The sequence below is a fragment of the Pteropus medius genome, unplaced genomic scaffold, assembly GCF_902729225.1.
Source record: "Pteropus medius unplaced genomic scaffold, Ma_sr-lr_union100, whole genome shotgun sequence".
Taxonomy (NCBI): Eukaryota; Metazoa; Chordata; class Mammalia; order Chiroptera; family Pteropodidae; genus Pteropus; species Pteropus medius.
Window position 1 is genome coordinate 2,935,946 of NW_024342475.1, and position 27,816 is coordinate 2,963,761.

Sequence of the window (27,816 nt, forward strand, 5' to 3'; positions counted from 1 at the left end):
GCCGGGCGCGGGGCGGGGCCGGGGGCGCCCTGGACTCTCCCCCTGGATCAGTTCCCCTCTCCTTCCCCACCGCAGACACGTGCTTCTTCCGCGCTTCCAGGCGTCCTGACCCGAAGGTCTCGGCAGGTCCCGGCAAGTTCGGGGTCCCCGCGAGTTCGGGTGCTCGCTAGTCCGGGTCTCCGCGAGTCCCGGGTCCCGGACGGGAGCGGAGAACCAGAGGGGGGCTTCTTGCGGGAAGATGAGGAAGCCCGACGGGAAGATCGTGCTTTTGGGGGACATGAACGTGGGAAAGACGTCGCTGCTTCAGAGGTACATGGAGCGGCGCTTCTCGGACACGGTCAGCACTGTGGGTGGCGCCTTCTACCTGAAGCAGTGGCGCTCCTACAACATCTCCATTTGGGACACCGCAGGTGAGGGCTGGCGCCGCTTGGGCCCACACTGTTGTGGAACAACTCAGGGACGTGGGGCGAGGGGCTTCCCGCTTGAGAGTTACGGCTCCCAGGGCGGGGTCCTCCAGGTCAAGGTCCTCTAAGACAGGACTCCCCAGGGCACGGTTCCCCCAGGGCCAGTGTCCCACAGGGCAGGAGTCCTCTAAGGCAGGGCCAGGGTCCCCCCAGAGCAGGATCCCCCAGGACAAACAACCCCGGACACGCACAGGGTCTCTCCCTCCCAAGACAGGTGACCCTAATTCAGGGATCAGGCCTCATTCACAGTGCACGGGCACCTTTGGCTCTTCTCTGTTCCCACTAGTTCTCCTTTGCTGGTTGGGAAACTCTTACTGTTCAGCCACTCGATGGGTTTAGTGACAATCGGGTGACACTTTAAAAGCATCCCTGGCTCCAAAGGGAGGACCTGTGTCACTTGTGTACCCTATGGTAGTGTCTGGTTGCCATGGCAGTGTCTGGCTTCAGATTGTCACCGTTCTGCGCTGAGTCTGCTAGTGGTAACCAGATTCAAATATTTAAGTACTCTCACAAACACGATCTCATCTGATATCCACAATGAGAGGTGAGCAAAACTAGTATAATTACTCTCTTTTTTTACAAAAGAGGAAACTGAGGCACAGAGCCTTCCTCCGCAAGGTTTAGCTAGGACAGCGGGAAACAAAACTCAGATCTCTTCTCAGTCCTGAGCATTTCTGCAATTTCCAGTTTCTTTATCACCTGCTTGATCTCAGCTCATGTATGTTACAGGGGTTTGAAGTGATTTTCTGTAGAAGCATTTTTATGATAGGTAATGAATTATTTTTAGTGTGTATAGTATTTGTGATTTTTCAAAAGTACAACTTAGAAGATCTCGATTGAAGCTTTCAGTTTAACTGCAAAATTATACTGTCAATTATAGTGTTAGAGTAGAATATATTTCCTTCCCTATGAAAAGAATAAGATACTGTAATGAAACTGTAGATAGCGTGGCACATTTTCAATGAGCATGACTTTTTAGAAGCCTGAAACTTTAAGATCTGACCTTTCGTTTTTTTTTAATGTATATATCAGAACTTTAAAAATTATATAGGTACCCAACAGGTCTTGTCTAGAATTTTTAAATTGTCAACTTGGGTGCACCAGTCTTGATTTTAACTAATTCTCTACTTAAAACTGAGTTAATAGAGTCCACTGAAATATATCTACTCCTCCTCTGTCCTCTTTTTTTTTATATTGCTTTTTTCATATGGCAGTTAACATTTTGACTAATTTCTTTGCAGTCACACTGTGATACGAATGTACCCTTCTCTGCTCTTTTCTCAAACTCCAGGCTGCAAAGTAAAGTTTCTCTAAGATCCTTTACTGTTTAAGCTGACTCTCTAGCATTAAGCATTTGGTAGCGATGGAACGCAAACTCCAAAAGTCATATGAAATCAGATTAACACAACTTGTCTGCCTGTTTTGGACAAGGCTGGCCTTTTTGCTCCTTTTGTTGACTGACTGGACTTCTCTACTGTCCTTGGTTTACAAGAAGATAATGCAGGATTGGCATTGGGTGCCCAAACCAAGAACCCTATAGTGACTGACATGATAACCTGCTCTTTTACCATGAGGGGTGGTGTTTTTGGAGCAGGAGCTGACTTTAGGTGTCAGAGTGGGCATCTCCAGCATCTAGGGTATGAAGTAATTTTGACAGGCTACTTTCTTCTTCAGTGACAAGAACACGATGAACATCGCCAAATCTTGATCCTCAGAGGATTTTGTAAAATAGCTGATGAGCTGTCCCGGATACTTTGTTGGGTTCCTGGAGGCAGCAACTCATTTCCTTTCTGCCTAAACTGCCACTTTCTTTTTCCTTTAACCCTCGGGTGTGAGCTCAGTCAGGCTCCAGGGGCAGGGGGCGGGGGTGCGGGGGGAGGTTGGCGGAACTGGGGGCGGTGTGGCCAGGCTCCTTCTCCACATTGCCAACCTATTGTGTACACGTGCTAAGGGTGACTGAGGCTCAGAGTCAACGGCACACAGGCTATCTCTGTGCCTGGCTCCCTAGTGCCTGTAGGGTTATGGGTCACTTGGAGGGAAAGGATAGCTATGAATAGATAGATACCTTTTATTGGTAACCCCTGTTAGAAATGCAAAAGTTTAACTTTTAAGGGATTCTACTTTTTTCCTCCTTTTGTCTTGCTCTTAATTTAAACTTTCTTTCCATTCCATATTGTTTTTAAATTGTGTTCATTTTAATTTTCATACTGAAGCAGAAGGATGAAGACCAGCTGGAAGATGAATCTCTTTCTGATGCTGCTCTTGGTCACATGAGTTGGGTGGGAGTGTGGAAGTGTGGAGGGTGTTAGATCATTTAATAGTAAAAATGATAGTAAGTGGTCAGAGTTTCTGTTTTACTCTCAGCTCATCCATTCAAAAAGCAAAGCACCTGGAAGCCTGCAGGGCAGAGTGGTGGGTGGAGCTGGAGAGGAGAAGAAATTTGCTAGGCTGTTAAGTAGGATCTTAATCAGACATGAGATTTCAGAGGGAGGTATGATTGTCTGCACATTAGCAATGGGGAGATGGAGACGGAGATGGTAGAAGTTGCGGAGGATTCAGACTTTTTCTGTTTAGGTGTAGTGCATCTCCTTTGTGGCTCTGACCCCTGCCTCGTTGGGCAGACAGATGTGGGGCAGTCATCATGTACAGTTTGGTATATCCCAGAAGCAAAAGAAGGTTGCCCAGAAACAAGACAGAGCCCGGACAGAACTTACCACCGCCTCCTCTCTGTTGTTGGTTGGTGGGAGCAGTCTAAAAAGATGACGCCCTTTGTTTAGCAAATGTAAACGGAGCCCGTACTGTGTACCCACCAGGTATTGTTCCAGGACTCATTCTGCAGCAAAGAACAGTGAGATGGGGTCGCTGCTCCCAGGGCTTTAAACTCCAGAGGAGGGGGAGAGGCCAGTTGGGAAATAAGTGGTATCATTTCACATTTGATCATTGTTTTGAAGGAAACACAGCAAAGCAATGAGAAAGTGACAGTGTGCCTTAATAGACCCCATCACCAGAGGCTGGAAGGCTTGAAGCCCACTCCCTGTTTATCCCCCATCCCTCAAGGCTGTAGCCCCTCGAAGGTGGGGGCAGTATGACTCTTGTTCGTTTGCGCCTCCAGTATTTGTCTCATGAAGATCATTTTCTGACACTATCCCCTTTTCTTCAGCTTGCAGTAACATGTTCCTCATTTCCATCTGAGTCCCTAATGGTAGCCCTTCACACCCATATTTCTCCCTGTAGTCTGTTCACGCTGATTGAGGTGTTCTATAAGATGATACAGGTTTCCTCATCCATGCTCCTTCTGAGCCCTCACTGGCAGAGTTGTTAATATTCATATTTCTAACAGTTTATTGAAGGCAATCTAGGCTCTTCTTATCGTTCTCAAATTCTTCAGCCTCTGCACATTGCTCAGTTCCAAAGGCACGTCCACATTTGTTACAGCAGCACTTCCAGTATCAAGATCTGTTTTAGTTTCACACTGTTCCTCTAACAAATTGCCACAAGCAGAGTGGCTTAAAAAAACACAAGTCAGAAGTCCTAAAAGGTTCTCACCAGGCAAAAATCAAGGTGTCCGCAGGACTGTACTCTTTTCCAGAAGCTCTGGGGAAGAACCTGTTTCCTTGCCTTTCCTAGCTTTTGGAGCCAGCCCGCATCCTGTGGTTTCTTCATCTTTCATCTTCAAAGCCAGCCGTCACTTTTTGTCATCGCGTCACTTGGACCCTGACTGTCATGCCTTTCTCACCCACATGTAAAAGACCCCTGTGATTACACTGGGCTCATCCTGATAATCAAGATAATCTTGTTTTAAGGTCAGCTGGTTAGTAATTTTAATTTTCTGCAACCTTAGTTCCTTCTTGTTGTGTAACATACTGTATTCATAGGCTCCAGAGACTAAGATGTGTTTGGGGAGGGGGCCAGTCATTGTTCTGCTGACCAGAGCCATTGACCACATGTGATTTTATGGCTGCGTCACCTCTCTCCACCTCATTTTTCTTATCTATAAAATGGGGAGAGTTGAAGCACCCACCTAGAGTGTTGTTATTAGGAATCAATGAGTTAATATTGGCAAAGTGCCCCAAACAGTACCTGGAACAAGGAAGCTTTGTGTTAGTACTTGCTAAATAAACAATGATCTCCTAGTCCTAGGTGATTAGGACAATGAGTGCCACCAGCAAGCACGTCACAGAGGGGAAAGAGAGGCTTGGTTGGCTCTCCAATAAATAATTTTGCAATAAATGGAGAGATCAAAGAGGGGGGAGAAATTCAGAGCAGTTGGTTTAAGATCTTTCTCTTGAACAACTTAGTGTAACCCAGGAGAGGATGCTAGAGTTCCAGGTTATGAAATCCTGGCACCTGGATGAAAGAGATTGTAATTTGCTCATACCTGTGAAGTTACCTAAGAGGACTTGGCCGCCTGTGGCAGAACCGAGGGCCTCAGTCCTGTGAACGGCTGTGCTGTCCTAGGGGGAGCATCTGTGAAGGATGTGGTGACGCACAAGTGAAGATGCCTGATGAAACAGACTGTCCATATGAGGACCCTGAGCCCCCTGTCACTGTCCACATGTAGGCTGCTCGTAGGTCCAGGGAATGGCGGGGGTGGCTGTGTTCAAAGTGATGTTACTTCAGGTTGGAAAAGTGGCAGTGTTGTGGACAAGCCAGGAGAGCAGCTCTCTTTGACAGGGACATCAGAGTTTCTGATTGTTGATCCTTCGGGCTGGCTTGTGAGGACTGCATGTTTTTAAAAACCTTGAGAGATTGGCACAGAAGTGGGTAGACTGCCTGAGCAAGATGTGGAGTCAGGCATGGAGGACTCGGATTCGAGCTGGCTCTCCTGTTATATAAGTGAGGTTGCTTAGTGGTTTTTGAGTTCCTGATATGGCTCCTCTCAGCCCGACAATCAGTATTTGTGTGAGAGGAGAGCATCTGGTAGATTACATTCCCTTTCTTAGATCAGGGCACCGAATTGGGCCCTCACCAATCATCATAAATAAAGTTTTATTGGCACACAGCCGTGCCCAGCATTTACATACTGTCTGTGGCTGCTTTCACATAGCAGCAGCGGAGCTGAGTCATTACAGCAGAGACCACATAACACAAAAAGACAAAAACATTTACTATTCTGGCCCTTTGCAGAAGCAGTTTGCTGACCCCTGGTTTAGGTTGTGTAAAGGTGAAAACACTCCTGTAAAAGTCTTTTCTGTAGTACAAAAACTCTCAAGAGTTTAGTTAGCATTAGGTGATTGATGGGCCCATGATTCAGTTAAACTCAACAAGCAGATCTCAAGTTTCTCCTGTGTGTCTACTTTGAACTAGAGTTGGGTGAGGGTGGGTGCCTGGATTTAGGATTAGCATGAGCTACTGAAAAAAATTCTTGGAAATAAGTCATAGTTTAGGTTTGGGATTTGGAAGCTAAACCTGAAAAGCTTGTGTCGTAGGAGGACTCACGACTTTGGAGGTGAGTCCAGTTTTATTGCTACTGAAGACTTTGGGCACCTTTTGGGTACAAGGCCTCCTTTGCAGAATTCTGCTTTTCTGACCAAAAACAGTGGCTTGAATATGAATGTGAGTTTTAGGATAGGTGGAAGAAATCGACTGTTCTGGGTTCAGCAAGGCAGACAAAGTACCATTGTACTGAAAGATTTCAGAGGACAAAGGACGCCTGTGAGCAACTGCACGTTCTGGGAGGTCAGCCCAGAGCCCTCCTGGAGGGGGCGCCAAGAATTCTGGGGGTGGGAAGAGGTATTTAAGGCTCACTAATGTGATGATTGAAGAGAATTTAACTAATTAAGGTCAACCATATTCGTTAACTAACCTAAATTACATTTAATGCATCTGGAAGATAATTTCATGCTTTGTTATCTCTAAGTTCACAGGAGAATAGAAACTATAATTCCAAATTGAACTTGCCCGTCTTGCTTCGTTGAGACATCACATAACTTCTCTCTCTGTGAAAAAGAAATTTTACACACACGCCTTTAAACAACTGTTTATCCTTAGAATAATGACTCCATCACTATGATGACAGATTTTCATGGTCTCGCTGTCCTGTGCCCACTGGCCTAGGAAGGTTCCAGTGTTCATTTCACCCCTGCTGACCGAGACTCCTGTCTCCTCTGTATACTGCTGAGGGGATGTTTCTGTTGGGCCACTGGATCCAGTCAACATCCTCAATCAAGGCCCCTCTCAGCCTTCCCAGATTATCTTTCCTCTTCTCCTGTTAGTTGAGACAGGTGCCTTAGAGCTTAGCCAAATGTGCCAGAGGCATACCTTATTTTATTCTGCTTCACTTTATTGTGCTTTGCAGATATTATGTTTTCATCAACATCGAGGCAGCACTGTCCACCAGCAAAAAAATTACAACTTGCTGAAGGCTCAGATGATGGTTTGCATTTTTAGCAATCAAGTATTTTTTAATTAAGATATGAACATGTTTCTTAGGCATAATGCTATTGTACACTAAGTAGACTACGGTATAGGGTAAACATAACTTTTATTCACTAGAAAACCAAAAAATTAGTGTGACTTGCTTTATTGCGATATTTGCTCTATTGCAGGAGTCTGGAAACAAACCTACAATGTCTCTGAGCTATGCCTGTATTTGTAATTCCGCTCATGTGCCTGTCTTCCCTCTGTTCTCACCTTTGCTTATGATCTATCTCTGGGGATGTCCCCTCTCTTGGAGATGCCCAACTTCAATTTTATCCCATCTTTCAATGTTATTTATTTTGTGAAGGAGTCTTTGGTCACTGTAGCAGAGGGAGAATTCCTACTTCAGACTGTGCTGACTTGGTGTTCCTTATTATGTTCTGGCTTTTATCTGTTTTTGTTACTTGTTTGTCTTTCCTCTGATTTACAAACTCCTAGAGAGAAGATTGGATTTTATTCATTTTTATGTTCGTAGAATCTAGTATTTTACTCCACAGTATTTTTTAAGTTTTTGCTGAATGAAATTATTAAAAGCGATGGGAAAAATTTGGAGAGGCTGAAATTACTAGTTTTATTTTCTTAGTAATACATTGACTCTGAATGATAAAATTAGTGTAAAATATTATTGTCATGAGCCCTATAATGCAGCTAAAATTAGGCCAGTGTGTGCATGGTAAGGAAATAACTAGTCTGTGGCATTAATTATATGTGCTCTTAAAACATCTCTTTAGGAACGCATCTCTTTTGACTTTGATATCATTAAAAATCAATTTAGATATGAAGAATAACACATCAGGACTTCTGCTTCTGGAAAGATGGAGCAGATGTACTTTTCCCTAATCTTTCAACTAATTACAGCTAAAAACTTTGAATGTTATATACAAAAACAAACATAAGTCTCTGAAAGGTGGCAAGAGGAAGGCATACTGGCTAAGGACCTTAAGATCCAAAGAATGACACAGTGGCGAGCTCCTTATTTTCTTTTTCTTTCTGTCTCATCCCAGACTTGGAGCTGAAGAAGCTAGACATTCAGGATGTTGTCAGAGAAGACTGAGTAGGGAGCCGGGCTCTCATCTCCACCAGGCAATAATGAGCCTTCCCACTTTGTTGTACTGGTGGACACCATGTGAGGAGCTTGAACTTCTGCCTCTGCCTGTCAGGAAAGAGGCAGTGCCTGCTCTAGCCCCCTTAGCCCCTCTGAGATGATGTCAGAGGGAGCCAGCTAAAATGGAAGGTTTATGTTAAGATCTACAATTTCATAACATGGTGTGAAAAGTCCAAGTTTCAATAAAAAAAAACAAAACAAAAAAAACCCCACTCATAGTACAAGAACCAGGAAGATCTCAAACTGAATAAAAAAAGACAATCGGTAGTTGCCAACACCAAATGACAGAGATTTTAAAGTAGCCATTATAGAATGCTTCAATGAGACACTATGAACACACTTAAACAAATGAAAAAAATAGAGAGCCTCAGCAAAAATATATTTAAAGAAGAACCAAATAGAAATTTCTGAACTTAAGTTAATAATCAAAATAAAAGGCTTAGTAGATGGGCTCTACAGATGAATGGAGGGGAGAGGAGAAGCAATCCATGAACTGGAAGATAGAACAGTAAACAATAATCACCGAAAATCTGGCAACAGACATAACCTTTCAGATTCCAGAAGCTGGGAGAATCACAAACAGGATAAATCTAAAGAAGCCCATGCCAAGACAGATCATAATTAAATTCTGAAAACTAAAGTATAAATTAAAAATCTTGAAAATAGCCAGAAAAAAAGAAAAGTCGGAATGACAGCAGATAACTCATCAGAAACCATGGAGGCCAGAAGGAGGTGGCACAATGTTTTTCAAGTGCCAAAAGCAGAGATGAAAAATATTGATATGTAATTCTTGTTGTTGCATGGGCTCATTTCTGTTCACTGTTGAGTGATGTTCCACTGTGTGGATGTACCACCATGTGGTTATCCATCCACCAGTTGAAGGATATTTGGGTTATTTTCAGTTTTTGGTGATTACAAATAAAGCCACTATAAACATTTACATAGAGGCTTTTGTATGAACATGAATTTTCATCACTCAGGTAAATTCCCTAGGAGTGATATATTTGGGTTTAATGATAAGTGTATGTTTAACACTCATTTGACCCAACACCATTTGTTAAAAAGCCAATTTTTCATCTTTTTGTCGAATAGTGTTTGATATCATGTATAGACTTGGATTTACTATGTAGGTAGTTAACTCTAGACATCTTCATGAGGAAGATAGCCTGTTCCTTGTTTTTCTTAGCTGACTTTATATAAGCACATATGATAATGGTGCATTGGATATTTCATTTATTTCTCTGCCAGTGTAACAGAAGTGCAGTTGGAAAGGCAGGGCACTTGGAGAGTGGCAAAGGAAATGAGAGTCCTCAGAATTGTAAAGCTTTAGTCTTGATTATTTTCTTGGCCATGAATCAGACAAATTTAATGGATCACTATGTCTCAGCACAGAGCTTTTCAGAAAGTTCACGTGTGGAACTTGGTGACAGCTACATCAACTACTTATCCCATTGTTTCTACTGATAAATCATTTCCATCCGGCATTCAAAATCCAGTTCTTCTCTTCTCCGAGATCTGCCTTACTGCACAGCCCAAGCTAACCCAAATCCACACTCTTACTCTAGTATTTATCTTCCAACATAAGCCAAGCTGAGCTTGAGTCTCCTACAAAGCATTTCATAAATATTTGTTGATTTCTTCTTTGGACCTAGAAGATGTTGATGTGATCTGATGGCTTCCTTCATTCTGACGTGGCCTCTCTGTGCTGGTCTCAGGCCTCTGAAATGGCTCAGTTACCTGCTGCTAAGTTTCCCATTTTGGGGGGACATGGGTCAAATGATCTTGGACCTATAGGCAAAGCAGAACTTAGCTCTGACCTCTCTGGGTTTGCTTACAGCAAAGGTGAGACCATTCTGACCTTTGTAGAAGCCATTATTCAGCTTCTGAGCTGCCGAAGATTCTTAATTTCCTACACAGCAGGCGTCATTAAATTTGGCATATTCATTGCAGGTATCTGTATAACAGGGCACAAATTGAAATCACAGAATCTGATATAATCCTATAAAAGTGGAACAGGATTTAAAGACCAGTTTTTTCAGCCTCTTCCTCTTTCAGAGGCAGACTCAAGTTATTTGTCCAATGTCCATTGGCTAGGTGGTGGCAGAACAGGGGGCAGAGTTGGGTTCTTGTGACTCTCTAACCACCAGTCTTTGCACTGTTTACAGCTTATTCCGAGCTGCCTTTCCTGCTATTGGTGTCATATGTTCTTTACCTAATTTTGGGTCTTGTGTGCTTTGAAATTCTCCCATACTGCAGTCTGCTAAGAAATCGGGGCAGTGTTCCTATGGAAAACTGACTTGAGATGTTTTTTTTCTGTAGAGTTTCTAGGTTTCTAATGTATGGCCCCTACCTTCCTGGAGGCCCCTGCTTTTGCAAGTAGTAGCAGTGCTTTCTCTTGGCTTCATGGGTGCCAAGTATTATGCTTAGTGCCTTTTGGGCCTAGCCTCTTTAATTTCTTACACCTGCTTTGTGTGGTTGGTGTTTTTATCACCTCCCTTTTGCAGACTAGGAAGCTAAGGCCCAGAGAGGCCATGAAGCTTGCTCAGATTGCACTGGATGCTGGAGAAACCTGGCTTTGAGGCCAATTTTTGTCATATTTAATGGTGTCCTTTCCACCTAGCACTAAGCACTTTCCTTTAGTGCCCTCCATGTGCAGAGCACAGTCTCATACATTCTGCCCTTTGAACAGAAATGAGATTAAGATGGAAACTGGCTCCATTAAGCTTGGGAAGTGCACACAGACAAAACGGAACAAATCGAATAGGACACCAGGTAGCTAACAAGAAAAGAATCCACCCACCTTGCACCTGCACACCTTCATGAGAATGAACTAGGGCAGTGACTGAATTTCCTAAATTTTTAGGATGACAGTTGATTGGCATTTCATATATAACTTTTTATTTAAATGGCTTGCATTAGAAGAACTTCCAGTTCACCAATCTGTGATTTCTAATCTGCTTTGTAAAAGGGGTGGGGTATGGGGATCTCCCTTTTTCTCCTCAGTGTTCCTGATATTAATTCCCCATTGTTGAATGCCTACTTTGTTTCCACAAATGCCAAAAACCCAGGCATCCAAAAGTTCCCTGTCTTGGAGAACAGGCCTGACTGAGATAAATAGCAACAGCCTGGGGTACTCGGCCTAAGTTGCAAGTTTGTAGAGTGCTACTGTGTGTCTCTGAGAATCCCCAAGGTCAGTCACGTGGGCTGAGTGAGAATCCATCAGTTTGCTAGAGCACTGATAGGGAAGAAAAAGTATTGTTATTTTCGGTAGAGTAACAAAAGACCTTTTCTTCCTAGATGCTCCTGTGTTTATTTGTAAAGCTACTGCTTTAGATGGGAGTGACCCTCAAGAAGGGTGGGGTGAGACGTGTGGGGGGATCTGAAGCTATAGTAGGGTGGTAGGAAGGGTGCGGACCAGCCTCCTTTTGGCTCAGACCTCACCAATCTATGCAGACCTTCAGGCCATGGACCTTCTCTTTTCCCCCATGACTTCAGTAACAGTTGTGCTTGTCCTTTGTCCTTTGTTATAATGAGTTTCCAGCATTTTCTTAAAATGTTCTCACGTCGCCTTCTTTGGAATGTAAGCCATAGTAGCTGCTTTTCACCAACATTGTGAGAACTTGGATGAGGCATTGGACCTTCCTGCATGTTTCAAGGCTGCTTTGAAGAATGGTGTAACTTCCTCAGGATCCCTGAGCTCTAACATTTTGCAAGCCTTTTATGGCATTTGGCTGGGGGTTTCTGACTTACAGATTCTCAGAGAACTTTCTTAGTCACTGTCATGGCTTTTCTCTTGCTCCTCAAATGAACAAACAAACAAAATGTATACACTACTGGGAAACATGGAAAACACGGGAAGTTGCTATCAGTTTGACTTTTTCTTTATTTCTGAAAATTAGAGGTCCACTTATTACATGTTTTAGCCAAATGCTCAATGTCAGAATATTAGATTGTTACAATTTTAGTAAAAATCTTAAGCCATGAAAAATTTTTCCAAATAGAGCATTCTCTTGGAAGACTTGTGGCCTAAGTGGAATTAAATAAGTAATGAAATATAGCTCTTAAAGGTCGTTCTATGTAACGCTAGCTCTAGTACATCAAATAATACTCAAAAGTTAGAATTATGGTATTACTTACTATACTGCCTTGAATTATTTAAAATTTTAAAAAACATTTGTTGGATCAAAAGAATGCAATGTTCTAACTGAAGTTGCCTAGCTAATGCACTCATGTTTCTTTTTGTATTCTGACGACTATTTCCCTATTTGTTTTGAAAGTCTTTAATTTTAGTATTAACAGCCTTCACAGGTGTCAAGAGTTGAGCTTGTGGTAAACAAACATTTACATCTCACATAAGATGTTTTTTGTCTGGGTTATACCTGAAATGCTTATCTGCACCTAAAAGTAAATGTTTAGATATAAAGAATAAATCTAATGGCATGTTTGTAATGCTGATTGTGTAGATGATTAGCTATCATGCAGCCTGTGGCCTTAAAAAGTCCTTCAGAGACCCACCAAAAATAATCTCCACAGCCTCCCCAAGATGAGGCTCTATCACAGATTCTGGCCCATTAATAGCTGCTGCCTACAGAGCACTTACTGAGTGCCAGACCTGCTCTAACCTCTGCACTGTAACACATAATCCTCTCTAGGACTAACAAGGTTAGATCCTGGGTAGGTTAACACAAAGTCCGGAAGTGGCTGAGCTGGAATCTGAGCTGGGCAAACTGTCTCAGTATTTATGCACTTAGTCACCAAGCGGTGCTGTGTCCTTCACAGAAGTGACATCTACACAAAAGTGAGAGTGAACTGGGACAGAACATTCAGTGTACGACATGCGGTCTACATATGTGTGTCCCCTATGTGACAAATATGTATCACAGTACATTCTGTTTAGTGCATGGTGCTCCTATGAACTGAAAAAATACTGCCAGTGCCCAAAAATGGTAAGTTAAAAATAGTTCCAACCTTTGAGCTGTCTCGTGACTAACAAGATTTAATGTTTCAGAATGCTTGTTCAATCAGGGCTATACCCATGTAGAATTATATGCACTTTATACGTGTGTCTTCATGTCTGAAGTGCGTGTTCTCATTTGTACAGAGCCAGTTAATTCCGTATATTATGTCACTTGACCTTCAGACAGAGGTTCTGAATCTGTCCATTTCTCTAAGCTTTACTGTGCTGTTTCTGGGTAATCTTGTTAGAGAAGGTGGCTGTGCAAAGCTCTGACCAGTGTGGTGAGCCCTTAAGACTCTTCAGGTGGTGGTCCAGGTTTCTGATGTATCCAAATCCTGGAGGAGCAAAAACACTTTCGTGATTTGTGGTGTAAAATTTCTATAGCAAACACTCCAGGTCAGTGTTGGGGAGCCACCCAGTGACATGTCCCTGGCCTTTGAGCCGCTGTGTCCTCAATAAAAGTGGGTGTTTCTATTCAGAAATAGAAAGCTAATGTGTGACTTATGTGTCTTTTGGAAAGCTGCTGTCTCCTGGCATTTCTTGAAATGACTTGTGCTGCCTTAATAGACAGATTTAGAAATGCCACCTTTTATTCATGGTTGCATTTCAGAATCAGCAAATTTTTTTTAGATGAATTGATTGGTACACTTTTAGGAGGATATTGTCCTTTCCGTCTCCGAGTCTCAGTTACCTCCTCTTAAAATTGTAGCAATAACTCTTAGTTACAGGGTTAATTATGAAGCTTAAATAAGATAGTAGATGAGAAAGTGCCTTGCATGGTTCGCTAGGCTCTCAGTGAGAGATGTTATATTCTGTTTCCTGGCACATAATAGCCTTTGTAAAGGGGGATAAGGATTAAATAGCTATGGCTTTACTTGTGCCTATCTTACGAATTTTCTCTGATTTGCTAAGGCATGACTTTTAAAATCATTGGTAGGTATGATTTGAGTTGGATATTTAGTGTTCATTTAATTGCAGTATGCTTATTTCCAGCTTCCAGTTGAAGAACAAATGACCCACTTGGTGTTTCATGGAGTCAGATTATCAAATAGGAATATAAAACTTAGAAGTAAAATGGTAACACTTTTTTCCAAATCAAGGTATTATTATCATTAATTGCTTAAAAATGAAGAATGATAGATATGAAGAGGCCCTTCGCTCAGTATTAAAGGGCATATTTTATAGTCTCATTGTATATTGCCCTTTTTATATATTGCTTTGTGTTTTTTTTGAGGAGGTGAGGGTTTTGTTATCTTCCCTACTTTGCACTCACACTCATATTTTGTGCTCTTATAAGCTCTAAGGAGCCTTGTGTGGCCACCTCTGTTACCAACTCAGCGAAATGATCTCCAGGGTTCCTTCTAGTTTAGTATCCTGATGTGTATAGAGTTAGCACTCAGTAAATATGAATCCATCTGTTCATTCATTCAGTCAACCCTTTTCTTGAGCTTCTCTCAGGAATCAGACACTGCCGAGCTCAGGGAATAGCAGTAACAAAGTAGATAAATCTTTCATCCTGGCATTTAGTCAGGTGGAGAGATTGGCATCAGACAAAGAACATGTATACCACCACTTGTGATAAGTGCCATGAAGAAAAGGTGATAGGACAGGCATTAATTGGCAACCTAACTTAGATTTGAAGGTGTGAGGTAGGTCATTTTTACTTGGTGGAAAGACCAGTTTTGCCTACATTTGCCCATCACTTCATCCCTTTGCGTTTTTCTACGTGTGTTCCTTTGTTATCCTCCAAATACTCCAGTGTTCTGATATATATACCCCCATATACATCTGTGCCTTCTTGACATCTTGGAGCTGGTTATGACAGCTCCCTCAGTAAATAAGCTAAATAAAATCTTTACCATGTATTTATTTTTCATATCCGTTTGTGAATTATGAGTTTGCCCTTTCTTGAAAATTGTCTTAAACGCATGTCAGTGTGGAATTGCTTTAAAAAGTGCTTGGCCAAATTTCATCCTCATCTTAATAGAATTTAGAGGTCTTCCACTGCCATTCAAACCCTTATTGTTTGGCAGTTCCTCACCCAGGCAATTCGTACCACTGTTGGTGTCATGGGTTGCTTAGTCTCTCAGGGGTCCTTGAGCAGCTGTGTGAACTTGCTGGGCCTCTGTTTAAAGATCTGTAAAATGTACACACTAACAGTGGGGAAGATTAAGTGAAATTGTGTGTGTGCATGTAGATGTGCATGCATGTGTGTGTGTGTGTGTGTGTGTGTACATGTTCATGTGTCTTGCCACTCTGCCTGGCACTTGAAGTAAAATCTCTGATGGCAGTTCCTAGAGGAAGCAGTAGCTGACTTGGTTAGAGGAATCAGATTCAATTGATTCAAGGAAACGGGTGAGGATGCCGAGGCCTGAGAGGCTCTGGCCCAGAGATGCCCACATCAATAACTGAGAACAGAGAAGTAATTCTTCCTTTCTGACTGCTGCTTGTCCTAAAAAGTGGAAGGTCAGAATGAATGGAGGATGTTTTAAATACTTTCTAGGTTTATGTCATAACTGGAACTTTTCTGTGAGGATTTTGCATTATGAGTCGACAGGAATGGTGTGTGGTGATTCACATATCACAGCGCTTGGTGAAGTAGCAGTGCCACATTCGTGTTGTGTCTGAGCTTATTATAAATAATTTCTGGGCTGTCTGAGGGCATTTTGTTTCCACTATTCAAAGCTGGTTGACCTATTATTTCTTTAGCTGTACATCTTTTCTCCAGCAGTTACAAAAGTACATTCCAAATCTAATTAATTCCCAATCTGATTAACTCTGGTTAGTTACCGTGTAGCTACAGGTCTCAGCAGCTCAAGAGTAAAGTTTCTAACAGCTGACAAGCCCTTTCAGCTTTCCTTGATTGAGCAACCTATAGCTACTTCTTAACTGTTACCAGGCGTGAAAATCGGGAAGATTTTCTGCTGTTCTTAGTAGGCACTGTTTTTACATGCAGTTCTATGTGTCTGTCTACATCGATCTACCTTTAACCACACAGAATTTAAAAAATTGTGGTAAAATACACATAACATAAAATTTACCATTTTAATCATTTTTAGGTGTGCTGCTTGGTGGCATTAAGTACATTCACATTATTGTGCAACCATCACCAGCATCATCTCCAGAACTTCGTCATCTTCGCAACTGAAGCTCAGCACCCATTAAACACTAACCCCCATTCCTTCTTTCGCTAACCCTGGGTAAATGTCATTCTGTTTTCTGTCTCTATGAATTTGACTATTCTAGGTAATTTTTTAAAAGTTTTATTTTTATGTATGGCATATTATTATATGTAAGTATGATAAACTAAGTTCTAACAAAATACTTCAATATGCTTGATTTAAAAGGGTCTTTGCACCGTTGAATTGATAAAATTATATCCACGTATTCCCAGTGTTGATGAAAGAAGGTCTAAACCTATAGAAAAATTGTGTAAGAGTTTATTTGAGCCAAATCTAAGCTCTTACCTGGAAGCAATATCTCAACCTATTGAGAAAATGCCCTGGAGAATGGCAGTTTTGCAGTTCTTTTTATGCACTTAGAATCAAAGGAGAAACACGTAGAATGTTGCATGAAATCCACTGGCGGTAGTTTAAGGAGGCAGGAGAGAGCAAAGTGGGGAAGTCTTTAGGACTGTATAAAAAGCAAAAAGGAGAGACACTTCTTTTATGTTGGTGGATACAAGACAGTTAACTTTGAACATTTACAGTAAATAGAGGTGATATGTGGGCAACAAGATAACAATGAGGAGTTTTGTGGTCTGTGCTCTGGTGCCGGCGGCTGTGTCTCTGAGGGGTCTGGAAAAGAAAATTACTCTGACATGCCAGAGGTATGTTATCCTAGATGTGTAAGAACAGTGGACAGTCTCGCTTAAGGTAAAGATTAACCTTTGCTAAGGAAGCTATAGTCTTCCTATAGGTGGATGTGACTACCCACTGTGATCTTCCCAGTTAGGTATTTATGATCAGACCGTCCCGGGTGGTTACTTTTGGCCATGGAGCTTGTCAGGTCTGCTATGTAGCCCCTAACAGGAAAACATGTATTTTCTGCAGTGTATTTCTCAGAAGACTTAATATTATGCGAAGAAAAAACTGTTCTGTATAGCAAAACTGTTAGAAATAACTGGGATATATTTACTGAATGGTGTCTTCCAGATAAAAGGCTATTCTAGATAGCTTAATATTTAGAGAAAATTTTTTATAGAGTTAAAAAGTTTCCTTAATATGGTATTTGCAGTTCAGTCTTGACTTTGAAACAAGTTCAAACTTGCTTTAAAAAATCTGAAGTGATTTTAGTTTCCTGCTTTAATAAGTAGAGAATTTAGCAAATAATTGATTTTTTTTCTTTGATGCTCTCATTCTAATAGTTAATTATCACAGGACAACAGAGTATCTGTTGAAGGTAAAGGAGATTGGATTAAATATCTTGGTATGTGAGAGTGTTTGGTTTTGAAAACTAATGTTACATAAGTATATTTTCTTTGGATTTGCTTCTTTTTCTTAATAATAGAGTGTTAAAGAACATCTCTTTATTTGAGTTATTTGGTCTTGTTATCAAATTATTTTTAGTAAAGCAATTTGAGGAAAGAGTAAAGCAATTTGAGAATTAAATTCCAGTTACTGTTATAAAACCTTAGTAATTATTTTAGAAAGCCCAATCAGTGAGTCACAGTAAGAGACTAATTAGCTGCAGTTAATTATTTGAATGGTTCATGTAGCATATGACACATTCTTTGTTTTTAGCTTAATCTTCAAATTATCAAACAGAAACAACAGAAATGACACATGTGCTGAACTGGGTAAAAATACATTGTATATGTATTTAATCAATTTTTTGAAACACTATAATTTCCATTACATGTTGCTATTCTATTATTTGGAAATATTTTGGGTTTGAGTTTCTTTATTTGTAAAAGAGAAAAAGTCTCATTTTGCAAGCTTGGGTTTGGATGACCATAGTTAAATAGTTGCCTGCTGATCCTATACTTAAGTCTCTCATGCTGTTTTCATTTTATTACTAATGTGAGTCTGTGGACTTCCTAGACTGAAAGAGAAATCATCATCCTTCCTGTAATGAAACACAGCTGTGTTTCTGAATGCCTTTTAATGGTCATAGACTATTAAGAACAAAATGAAAAGAACTATAAATGCAAGCAACTGAATTATTATTGGATTTTAATTATTAGCTTATCTTTAAAGGTTATCTAATCACCTCTTTTGTGGCTATAATTCATTAATTGGTGTTGAGGTTTTAACTTTCTTTCTGGTAGAAAAAAACTTCATTCATATTGTGTAGTAGGATTTTTTTCCTTTTAAACTCCTACTCTTTCATATCTGGCTAATGGCTGTTGGCTCAGAGTCTTTCTTTGCACGGAGTTTTTACGAAGTTTCTCCTGTGCAGTGGTGACAGGTGGGACCCTTACCTGCCCAGTGCAGCGGGAAGGGACTGGTCTTTGGGTCTTCAACTGGGGGATAGGTGATTCTGCCCTGGGTTGGTGAGGCCACGATAAGACTGTGTAGATGAAAAGTGTGTAGTAGACTCCAGCCATCTGCATACATGGCGTTACCACCATGGGAGAACAATGAGCAATTCATCGGGGCCTGTCCATACTGCTGCCTTGCTAGGAGGAAACAGCTGTCCCTGTGGGAGCTGATTCTACCAGGAAGACTCAAACTTTTCGCCTTTTGTATTTATCTTGGCTTTTTGAGTTTGCTCAATTTCTGATAACAGAGATGGAACAGAAATCATCCCATTGTTTTATCTTTAGATTTTGAAATGCTGGCATTCTTTTCTGGAACCCAGCCCCACCATTGCAACCCATCTTAGGGTAGGACTTGTGCTACCCTAGGGTACCTTGTGCTACCCTACTTGTGTTGACAGTGTAGCATTGTGCTTAGGAGTGGGAACTCTGGACTCTGATCGCTGGGGTTTAAGTGGTGCCTCTGTCACTCAATGCTCATGTGCCTGTGGCCAGCCAGCATGTCTCTGTCAGCATTTTCATCAGATCTGGGGATAAAAATGCCCATGACAGTCCTGCCAGGGTGAGTAGGAATTAAATGATTGACCATGTAAAGGGCTTGGTGTAGTACCTGGAAGTGCTGTAAAAGTTTTATCTACTGGTAAAGTTATTACTATTTAGAGTACTCACTTTAAGAGCTGGAATAGCATACTTCCAAAATTAGCCCCTGGCACTGTTTGGTCTGCTTGACGAGGATGGCGCTCCCTTACATCAAGGGAACTCTGTTGGTCACTCTGAAGTTCTGTCCATTACGAGGCACCTGTACTTTTAACAACAGCTCTTGTGACAGTGCCCCCTCTCAAAATGCAGCCAATCTATTGCTGGATAATTCGTTAGTTTTTGTTTTGTATCTTTTCCAGGGGTTACTACCTCCTTTTTCTGGTATTTCTCAAGAAAGACAATGAACTGGACTTGGATAATTCATTTCTTCTATAAATTATATGAGAGGGTGACGGTCATTCTTTCTAGGCACCAGGTCAAACTAGAACCAGTGAAGCAAGTTTAGACATTCATGTCCATGTGAACTTAATTTTGTGAAGTATGACTTTTTTTCAGGAAGTAAGCAGATTTACTGACTTTGGCTCAAGAGATGGCACATGACTCTTCATCTTCATTGACACTGGGTATTTGAGTTCACTGTTATTTGAATCATCCTTATAAACTTCTCCAGTGTGGTTCATTGAAGTTCACAGTATCTAGCTTTTGCTTTTGCTGGTGGAAGGAGAGAAAGTGATGAGGGGAAGGGAGCAGAAATTTCTCTTGGCAGTCTGAACCCTTCGCATGGACTTTTTCTTGTTCAGTTCATGACTTTTGGTACCCATGAATGAGGAGCCCAGTTCTCACCTTAGTGGAGTATGAGTGCCCTGGGGCTGTCATAACAAGACTCCACACAGTAGGGGGCTTAAACAACAGACATTTATTCTCTTGTAGTGCTGGAGGTAGAAGTCTGAGGTCAAGGTGTCAGCAGGGCCAGATTCCCTCTGAACCTGAGGGCTCTTAGAAATCTGTTCCATGCCTTTCTCTTGGCTTCCGGTGCTTGCCAGCGTTCCCCCCTTGTAGATGCATCACTCTAATCTCTGCCTCTGTTTTCACATCGTCATCCCTCTGTGTGTGTCTGCCTCTGTGTCTCTTCTTATAAGGACATCAGTTATATCGGATTAGGTTGCACTCTAATGACCTCATCCTAACTCGATTACCCCCGCAACAGCCCTATTTCCAAATAAGGTCCCCTTTACAGGTTCTGGGGATGAGGGCCATGACTCAGCCTACTACTGAGCCTGATGCAGGAGACTTTAGAAATCCCTCCTTTTATAGGACAAATAAGAATGAAAGAGAAAGGAGGATGTAACTTCAAACCCAAGAAAAAATCTAAATGTGATCCTCATTTCATTCCCCAGCCCCCTGTGTTGTGCTCACCCCACTCCAATAAAAGATGTTCCTAGACCTCTGTTTTGGAAATCATCTTTCCCATGCTTATTGTATAGCTGTCGAAAACTGAGCAGGGGGGACTTGTGCAGTTTTGTGGAGCTCACATTTTAGTTTGGCACCAGCTGGGAAATGCCAGGAAGTATGTGGCAGGAGATTTTCACTGTTGGATCTTCACTTAGGAAGAGAACTAGTCAGGCAGGCTAGTGAGGAGGGCAGAGAAGGGCTCGAAGAGGTAACCAGTTTGGGTCAAAGTGATAGTTGAGGTTGCTGAAAGCCCCTCTCAGGCCACTTTCTCTCTTTCCTGTGGAGCTAGTGGCCAGTTTGGCTGAGAAGCCTGGCCTCCCTCTGACTGGTGCAGAGTCCTAGAGGTGGGGTCCAGTAGTGTGACCCGGCTGTGAAGCACCAAAGAATGACCGAAGGACATGTAGTGGGCTACGGTGTCCCAGCTCGCTGGGGAGAGGCCAATGGACTTCTCTGTTTATGGAGGGAGTCAGGGCCTCCGTCAAGATGTCTGGAGATGGAGGAGCAGGAGAGGAGACAGGCTGCTGAGACAGTCCCGCCCTCTAGAGAGTCTGGCTTTCACAGCAGCCACATTCCTGAGAGAACATTTCCTAGGGAAACAAGTGAGTAGCTCTAAGTGTGTTAGTCAGGTTTCTCCAGAGACACAGAACATGGATATATATGTGTGGAGAGAGAGAGAGTCCAAATTCTGTAGGGAAGCAGGCTAGAAACTCAGGCATGATTTTTTTTATGACTCAGGTGTAGTCTAGGGGCAGAATTCCCTTTTCTCCAGGAAATCTCAGTCTTTACTCTTAAGGCCTTCAACTGATTGGATGAGGCCCATTCACATTGTGGAGAGTAATCTGCTTTACTTAAAGTTAGTTGATTGCAGATATTAAAAAAAATATTTTCAGGACGTGGTTCCACAGTGTAGCGGTTAGCATGTCTGCTTTACACGCAGAAGGTCCTGGGTTTGCACCCCAGTGGAGCCACGGTCCATGGTCTATGGCCATGCCACCCTGAACAAGCCCGATGTCTGATCTCGGAAGCTAAGCAGAGTTGGGCCTGGTTAGTACTTGGATGGGAGACCACCTAGGAAGACCAGGTGCTGTAGGCATAAATAATAATAATAATAAAAAAAATACTTTCATGGCAACATCTTGACTAGTCAGACTACTCAGCTAAGCACCATGGCCTGGCCAAGTTGACACATAAAATTAACCATCACATATGGTGGTGGCAGACTCACCCACTCACTTACTGGCACCTTTGTGTGAAAGGTAGATTCTCGAATGAAGTGCCTTTGCCCCATTGCCCCCTCGGTTTGTACATCCTGGTGGAGGCAGCTGTGCCCAGCCCTGGCTCCAGACAGCCAGCTCCTGTAATCATCCTGGGAAAGCTTGTGATCCTTTCTCTTATTGTACTGAAAGCTTTAAACATCTCTTCTTTGTGAACTTTCCTGGAAGGCAGTTGTTTCCATGGGCCATCCTCTAACCAGGTTCATTATCAGTTTAGAAACACCTATGCAGATAGAATGTTGTAGACTTGTCGTTACTGTGAACTTTAGTCAAAATTCATCAAACTGTATAAAATAGAACTAAAGTAGTTTTTCAGGTATTATTTATAATGCTGTGGGTGGAACTTGAAAGCACTGGAAAAAAGACTATTTTATTTAAAAAAAAATCTCTCTGAAGGGAAGTATGTCATAGCTTGCTCTAGACTGAACTTCTCTGGGCTGTGTGCTGGTGGTCCTATTTCTGTGTGTGCCCCGAAGTTTCTATTTGTTCTCATCTCTGGTTCTGTGAATCTCAGTTTTTTATATTTCTTTGTGTTGTCACATTGATACTTTTGTGAGCTCCTGACCAGTGGGTGTTCTAGATCTTGCAGAGCATTTTAAAAGTTTCTCTTTCAGTGCTTGCAGTTACATTTCCTGGTAGACTTTACTTTTCAACTTAATTGAAATAAGACGCTTTCTGATTCTCATATTGTAGTAACTGCCTTTTTATCTCCCACTTCCACTAAGCAAGTTGGTGATCTTCACCTCTGGCTGCACATTGTATTCACCAGGGGAGTTTTAAAAATGGTACTGGTACCCATGCCCCCCAAGAGATCCTGATTCACAGGCTCTGGAGCAGGAGGTCTGAGCGTCAGTATTTTTTAAAAGTACCCCCCTCCCACACCCGATGCCACATTTAAAATGTGCAGGCAGTATTGTAACGTGGTTTCTGGTGGCTGTACCACTCAATCAGTTATTTTAGACTGCTGAAATAAAAATGAGACGTTGCTCTGGTAAGAGGCTTGTTGTCAGTTTGGCTTAAGGACCGCTAGAGAATAAAAGAGAAGGCAACTGGGCACTTTGTCTTCACTTGTCCGGCAGATGATTGGGGCTCGTGTGGGCTGCCGTCTTCTGTTTTCCTGTGCTTGCTCTGGGCTGTTTATCAGCTTCCCTGACACACTGTGTGGCAGCTACATGGTAAAGTGCCCCCAGAATTGGGGAGAAGGTAATCTTCTGAAAGTAAGCCCTGTAAAAATAAGAAAGATGTAAGAGATTGGTCACCCGTAAAAGTGACCAATAGGCCCTCGGAGACAGTTTGTAAATGTTGCTGATGAAGAGACCCAGGACCTGGGAGTCCTGGGGTGGGGAGTTTATCCTTAGGTTTGGGCAGAATCTAATTCACGATTTATTTAATAAACACTTATATGGGGTTTAGTACCTGCCAGGCACAGTTCTAGGCAGTTTCCCTGTATAAATTTATTCTGATTTCACAACCATCCTTTGGTAGGTACTATCCACGTTTTGGTGATGGGAAACCTGGGCAGAGTTAAGTGACTTGCCCAAGGTCACACTGTGGAGCTTTGAATGCAGGTAGTCCATTTTTAGAGTCAGGCTCTTTACAGGTGGTTAGACCACAGATCGTCTGGTGCCTGGGGACATTGTCTTGGCTCTGGGCTCCATCATACCTGCTTCTGTGGGCCATTTCCTGTGCCTCAGTTTCTCCTGTATTGGTTAATGGGTAGAAAACAGGTTATATGATTTGAACAGCAACTTTTATTTGCTCTCTTTTCAAGCTAGCATTTGGGATTCTTCACTTCCTACTTCCTTTAGTTATTATGATTTCTCTTTGGGTTTTATTATTACTTGTTTTGTTTTTTAAAGGCAAATCAGACATTTTTATCTGGAGAAGAAAACTGTTTTAGGCCTAGGCATGAACACAGCTGCCTTTTTGTCCTCAGTGAACTATATAACAGACTTGGAAAAACTTCTCTCAGGATAACTGGAATGCCACTCTATTTTTCCTTAGTCACTCTCTTGTGAAATCTAGTGGTCAGGCGCTGATAACATTTTTAGCTGTTGGAGAACCTCAAGGTGCCTGGATCATGACACGTGCGATTAGCGTCTGAAAGAAAAGTCCTAGCTCAGTGATAATGACGGAGAAGCATTTCTTTCTTTCTTTGCTTTTTAACTAATGCCTGCTATTGCCAGTTTTTAAAGATGTCTTGATCATCTTCTCCCATGATGGTCCACAAAAAGTCTGAAGAAGACTGTTTGGTTTCTGGCTGTTGGTGTACAGTGTAATTTGACATGAGACTTAAAATTAAATTATCAGGCTTAGGACTGACCTGCTATCAGTATGCTAAAGGGAGAAATTTTGTTCTGCAAATGATGAATTCCAGACTACATGTTGCTTGTCCGCAGGCTGGCCCTTCCCAGCAGAGGGTGGTGAGCCTGGTGATTGTAAACTGGCCCTTCATTTTGACCTTCAGGATCACCGCGGGGTAGGTCACAAACCTCCAACTCCTGCCAGATCTATCCCCTGTTCCTCTCTCCATCTCGCCTCCCCCATCAGATGGTTTGAGGAAGCATGTGGGGTTTTGTTGGAGAAGCAGAAAGCCCTGGCTTTGGGTCTGGCTCTGGGCAAGGGAGAAGACAGCTGTCAGGTCCTTGTCCCAGCATGCGGATGTCTTTCTCAGCAGGATGCTCCCTCCAGGGCTGGCCACTGGGGCCACCACCCTGCCCCCTAATGAGACAGTGCCACCTGGCCTGTGTCAGAATGTGTCCATTTCACATTGATTGGGGTGGAACTTGTTTGTGTTTCTTGGCCATTTGGCTGAAAACAGTGGTTTATTGGTAAAGGATACTATGTTTTATATAAATATGTGTGTGTGTGTGTGTGTGTCATGCCTTCAATCCATGCTCTAAAGGCCCATCCAAAGACCAAGTGTTCTTCATTTCTTTTGTGTCAAGGTTCCCTTTGTACTCGAGTGGTTTGAGCCCATGACCCTTTCTTCGAATACTATATTTAAATGCATGCAATAATATACAGAGTTTTATCAGGAAACTGGCCTTCCTTTACAAAGGGCAGGTCTAATAGCTGTTGTGATTTTGAAGTGGTGATGCCCACAAACACTTGAAGATACGGCGACAACTGTAATGCGAAAATGAAAGCCTCTGTTATTTCTATCGGTGACAAAGACAGGCAGCGCCCCTTAACATCACTTCTGGTTTGTTGCCAAAAGGTATAATGGGAGGAAATGCCAAATTTCAGCTAGAGGATGTTGAGAGTAAGGGTTACATTCTTTCCCCTTTCAGGGCCTCAGATCTCCTGGGTTCTGTTCTGTTCCCACTGTAGTCAACCGCAGGGCCCTGTAGCCCAAACTGAGAACACAGGCAGTCACAGGATTTCATTAGAAACAGATCCAGATTCCAGTTAAGGAGAGAAGCTGTTGAAGATGTCCTAGAACATAGTTAACTCTGCAAAGGACCGTGTGAGTGTAGGTAAGCAAGCTGAGGAGAACTGTGAATTCCAAGGGCCTATCCCAGCCTCCTCCTGGGAGCAGGACGCGCCCAGAGCGCCTGGGTCCAGGCTGGTTTCTCCTCCCGATATTGAGGGGTGGGGAGTCGGAGGGCAGCAGCAAGAAGGCTGATTAATCCTGGGGCCTGAAATGGCTTCGGGAAGAGGCCCCATTTTGAATTTATCAATCGCCCTTCATGTAGCCAGTGAGCCATCTTCCCACACAGTGAACAAGAGAAGGGAAACTGAAGGGTCTGTGCGTGAAAACCTAGGAACACTAACACTGGTCAAACTTGGCCTCCGGAGACCAACCCCAATGCAAGGGAGCCACTAGGCTTGCTGCTTACCTGGGATCTGCTATACCTTTTAGCAGGTTTTCTAATGATTTAACATGGGGGGAATAAACGTGTTCAGGAGTGATGAAATTCCTGTTCTTTGTGAGTTTCACACATCAAGGTGATTCCTCCCTCCCTCTTCCCTTCCTCTCTCCGCTCCTACTCCTCCTCCTTCTCCTGCTTCTGTAGTTCAGAGTCAAGTGAGGAGTCAAGATGCCAGAATGCCAGGTGCAGGGTGTAAATGAAGCCTTGACATGAATGAAGCTCCTACTATCTTGCAAATCAGACTAAATTGTTACAAAATAATTCAAGAAATCTCAAGAAATCTCATGTAAGAGAAAAACTGTGGGTTTTTTCTTTTTTTAAAAAAAAACATATGGAGGGGATAATTTGTGGCTTCACTTAACTCAACACATTTATATTCAATATATTTCTTGGCACCACATACATAGGGGCAAGTAAAACCGTGCAGTCCAGCCATCCCTGCCGGTAGAGACATATATGAATTGTACAATCAAGATGTCAACTTGCAGTTGTGTGAAATACATGAGCCAGAGCTCAGAGGGAGTGTGAGGGCAGGAGGTGTGTGAGAGATGAGACTGACAAGAGACTTAAAAGTCATGTGGAAGGTGGTCAGGGACCTTGGGGAAGTGACAAGTGGTCAAGTGGATTGACCAGTGGCCCAACACCCCAGGCAGCTGAATAGGAGCCTGGGCCTCAGAGCAGGACCTAGGTCACCAGGGAGAAGTATACACCCATGCGAAGGCAGACTTGTTTGGTGCCATGTCAGAATAACTGCGATGCAGCGATGTGGTACGGACTGTCATCAAGAATCAAGACCCCTAGTGTGAGCATTTTATTTAAACAACTTCTTTTAAAAATGCAAAAATAGGAATAAGCCATCCAATTTTTAATTAGAGGGAAAGTAGGGAATTGGTGTCTTTTTGGTCTCGTAGGTTAACTCCGGTGGGTGACTAGGTTGTATAGGAGCTGCTTGCTGTGAGGTGGGCCTGCAGTTCCCCCAGAGGAGCAGGGCACTGCACTTAGATCCCATGGGGCCTGAGCCAATCACTTTTTCTTTCTGCACGTCAGTGTCTTGATCCAGTCCCGCTCCAGTCACACCTACGTTTGGGGGTTACAGTTCCATAGTCCCTCCCTGGGTGTTCCCGTGGTCAGGGGGCACATCTGAGAGGAGAGATAACTTGTGTCTTTCTTTCCTTCTCCCTTGCCAGGGCGGGAGCAGTTCCACGGCCTGGGCTCCATGTACTGCCGGGGGGCGACCGCCATCATCCTTACCTATGACGTGAACCTCCCTCAGAGCCTGGTGGAGCTGGAAGACAGGTTCCTTGGCCTGACGGACACGGCCAGCACTGACTGCCTTTTTGCCATTGTGGGAAACAAGGTGGACCTCAGAGAGAAGGGGGCTGTGGAGAGCCAGGAGAAGGAAGGGTGCAGCCCTGTGCTGGCGGGAGGTGGCAGTGCATCACCGAAGGTGCCCAAGCAGGTGCAGCCGGAGGACGCAGTGGCACTTTATAAAAAGATCTTGAAGTATAAGATGCTGGATGAGAAGGACATGCCGGCCGCTGAGCAAATGTGCTTTGAGACCAGTGCTAAATCCGGGCATAACGTGGACCTGCTGTTTGAAACCTTGTTCGACATGGTGGTGCCCATGATCTTGAGGCAGAGGGCCCAGGGGCCGCCACAGACTGTGGATATCTCCAATTATAAGCCGCCCAAACGGACCAAATCTGGATGCTGTGCCTGACTGGCAGAGGCCCCTCCGACCACCCACTTTACATGATTGGCAAGGTGTGTGACCAAACAAGCTGTGGTCAGAAGGAGCATAGAAAGTCAAGGAGTGCCTTTGTAGAACTGCACATGGAGGAGAAGATTCAAGTGCAAATGACAGCTAGTCATTAAAAGAAGGTCAGTGTGGATCGTCGCCTCTGTGGGGAGCAAACAAATCATCTACAGAAACCACTCGGTGAAGCCAGGGTTTCTGGAGGCCGTTGCCCCTTGCTGCTCCTTTCCTGACAACCCAGCCTCGGACGGAAGGTTGCCTGGGCGTATGAGGTGTGTGCGCCTCTCTGCACCTGTATGACTTTCATGTTTGCTGTTCTCAGACGTTTCTCTTCACTGTGATTTATCTTTGGTCCTATCATTTGGTACTTGCATATTGATGCATCATAATGATTCTCGACGTGTTAATTTATACAAAATCAGGAATTGCTGTTTTTATATTGGTTGTAGCAGTGCGAATGACACATATTATTAAAAAGAATTTTGAGAACTTAA

General features: G+C 42.9%; 1 protein-coding gene and 1 pseudogene across 1 annotated transcript; both read left to right on the forward strand.

Annotated features, from left to right (window-relative positions):
• Positions 1-36: 36 nt before the first annotated feature.
• On the forward strand, positions 37-27,816 carry RAB20 (RAB20, member RAS oncogene family). Its single transcript, XM_039866283.1, has 2 exons — positions 37-410; positions 26,754-27,816. The coding sequence occupies exons 1-2, from the start codon at positions 239-241 to the stop codon at positions 27,284-27,286; spliced, it is 705 nt and encodes a 234-aa protein (XP_039722217.1). The 5' UTR covers positions 37-238; the 3' UTR covers positions 27,287-27,816.
• LOC120605406 (uncharacterized) lies at positions 21,395-21,510 on the forward strand (annotated as a pseudogene).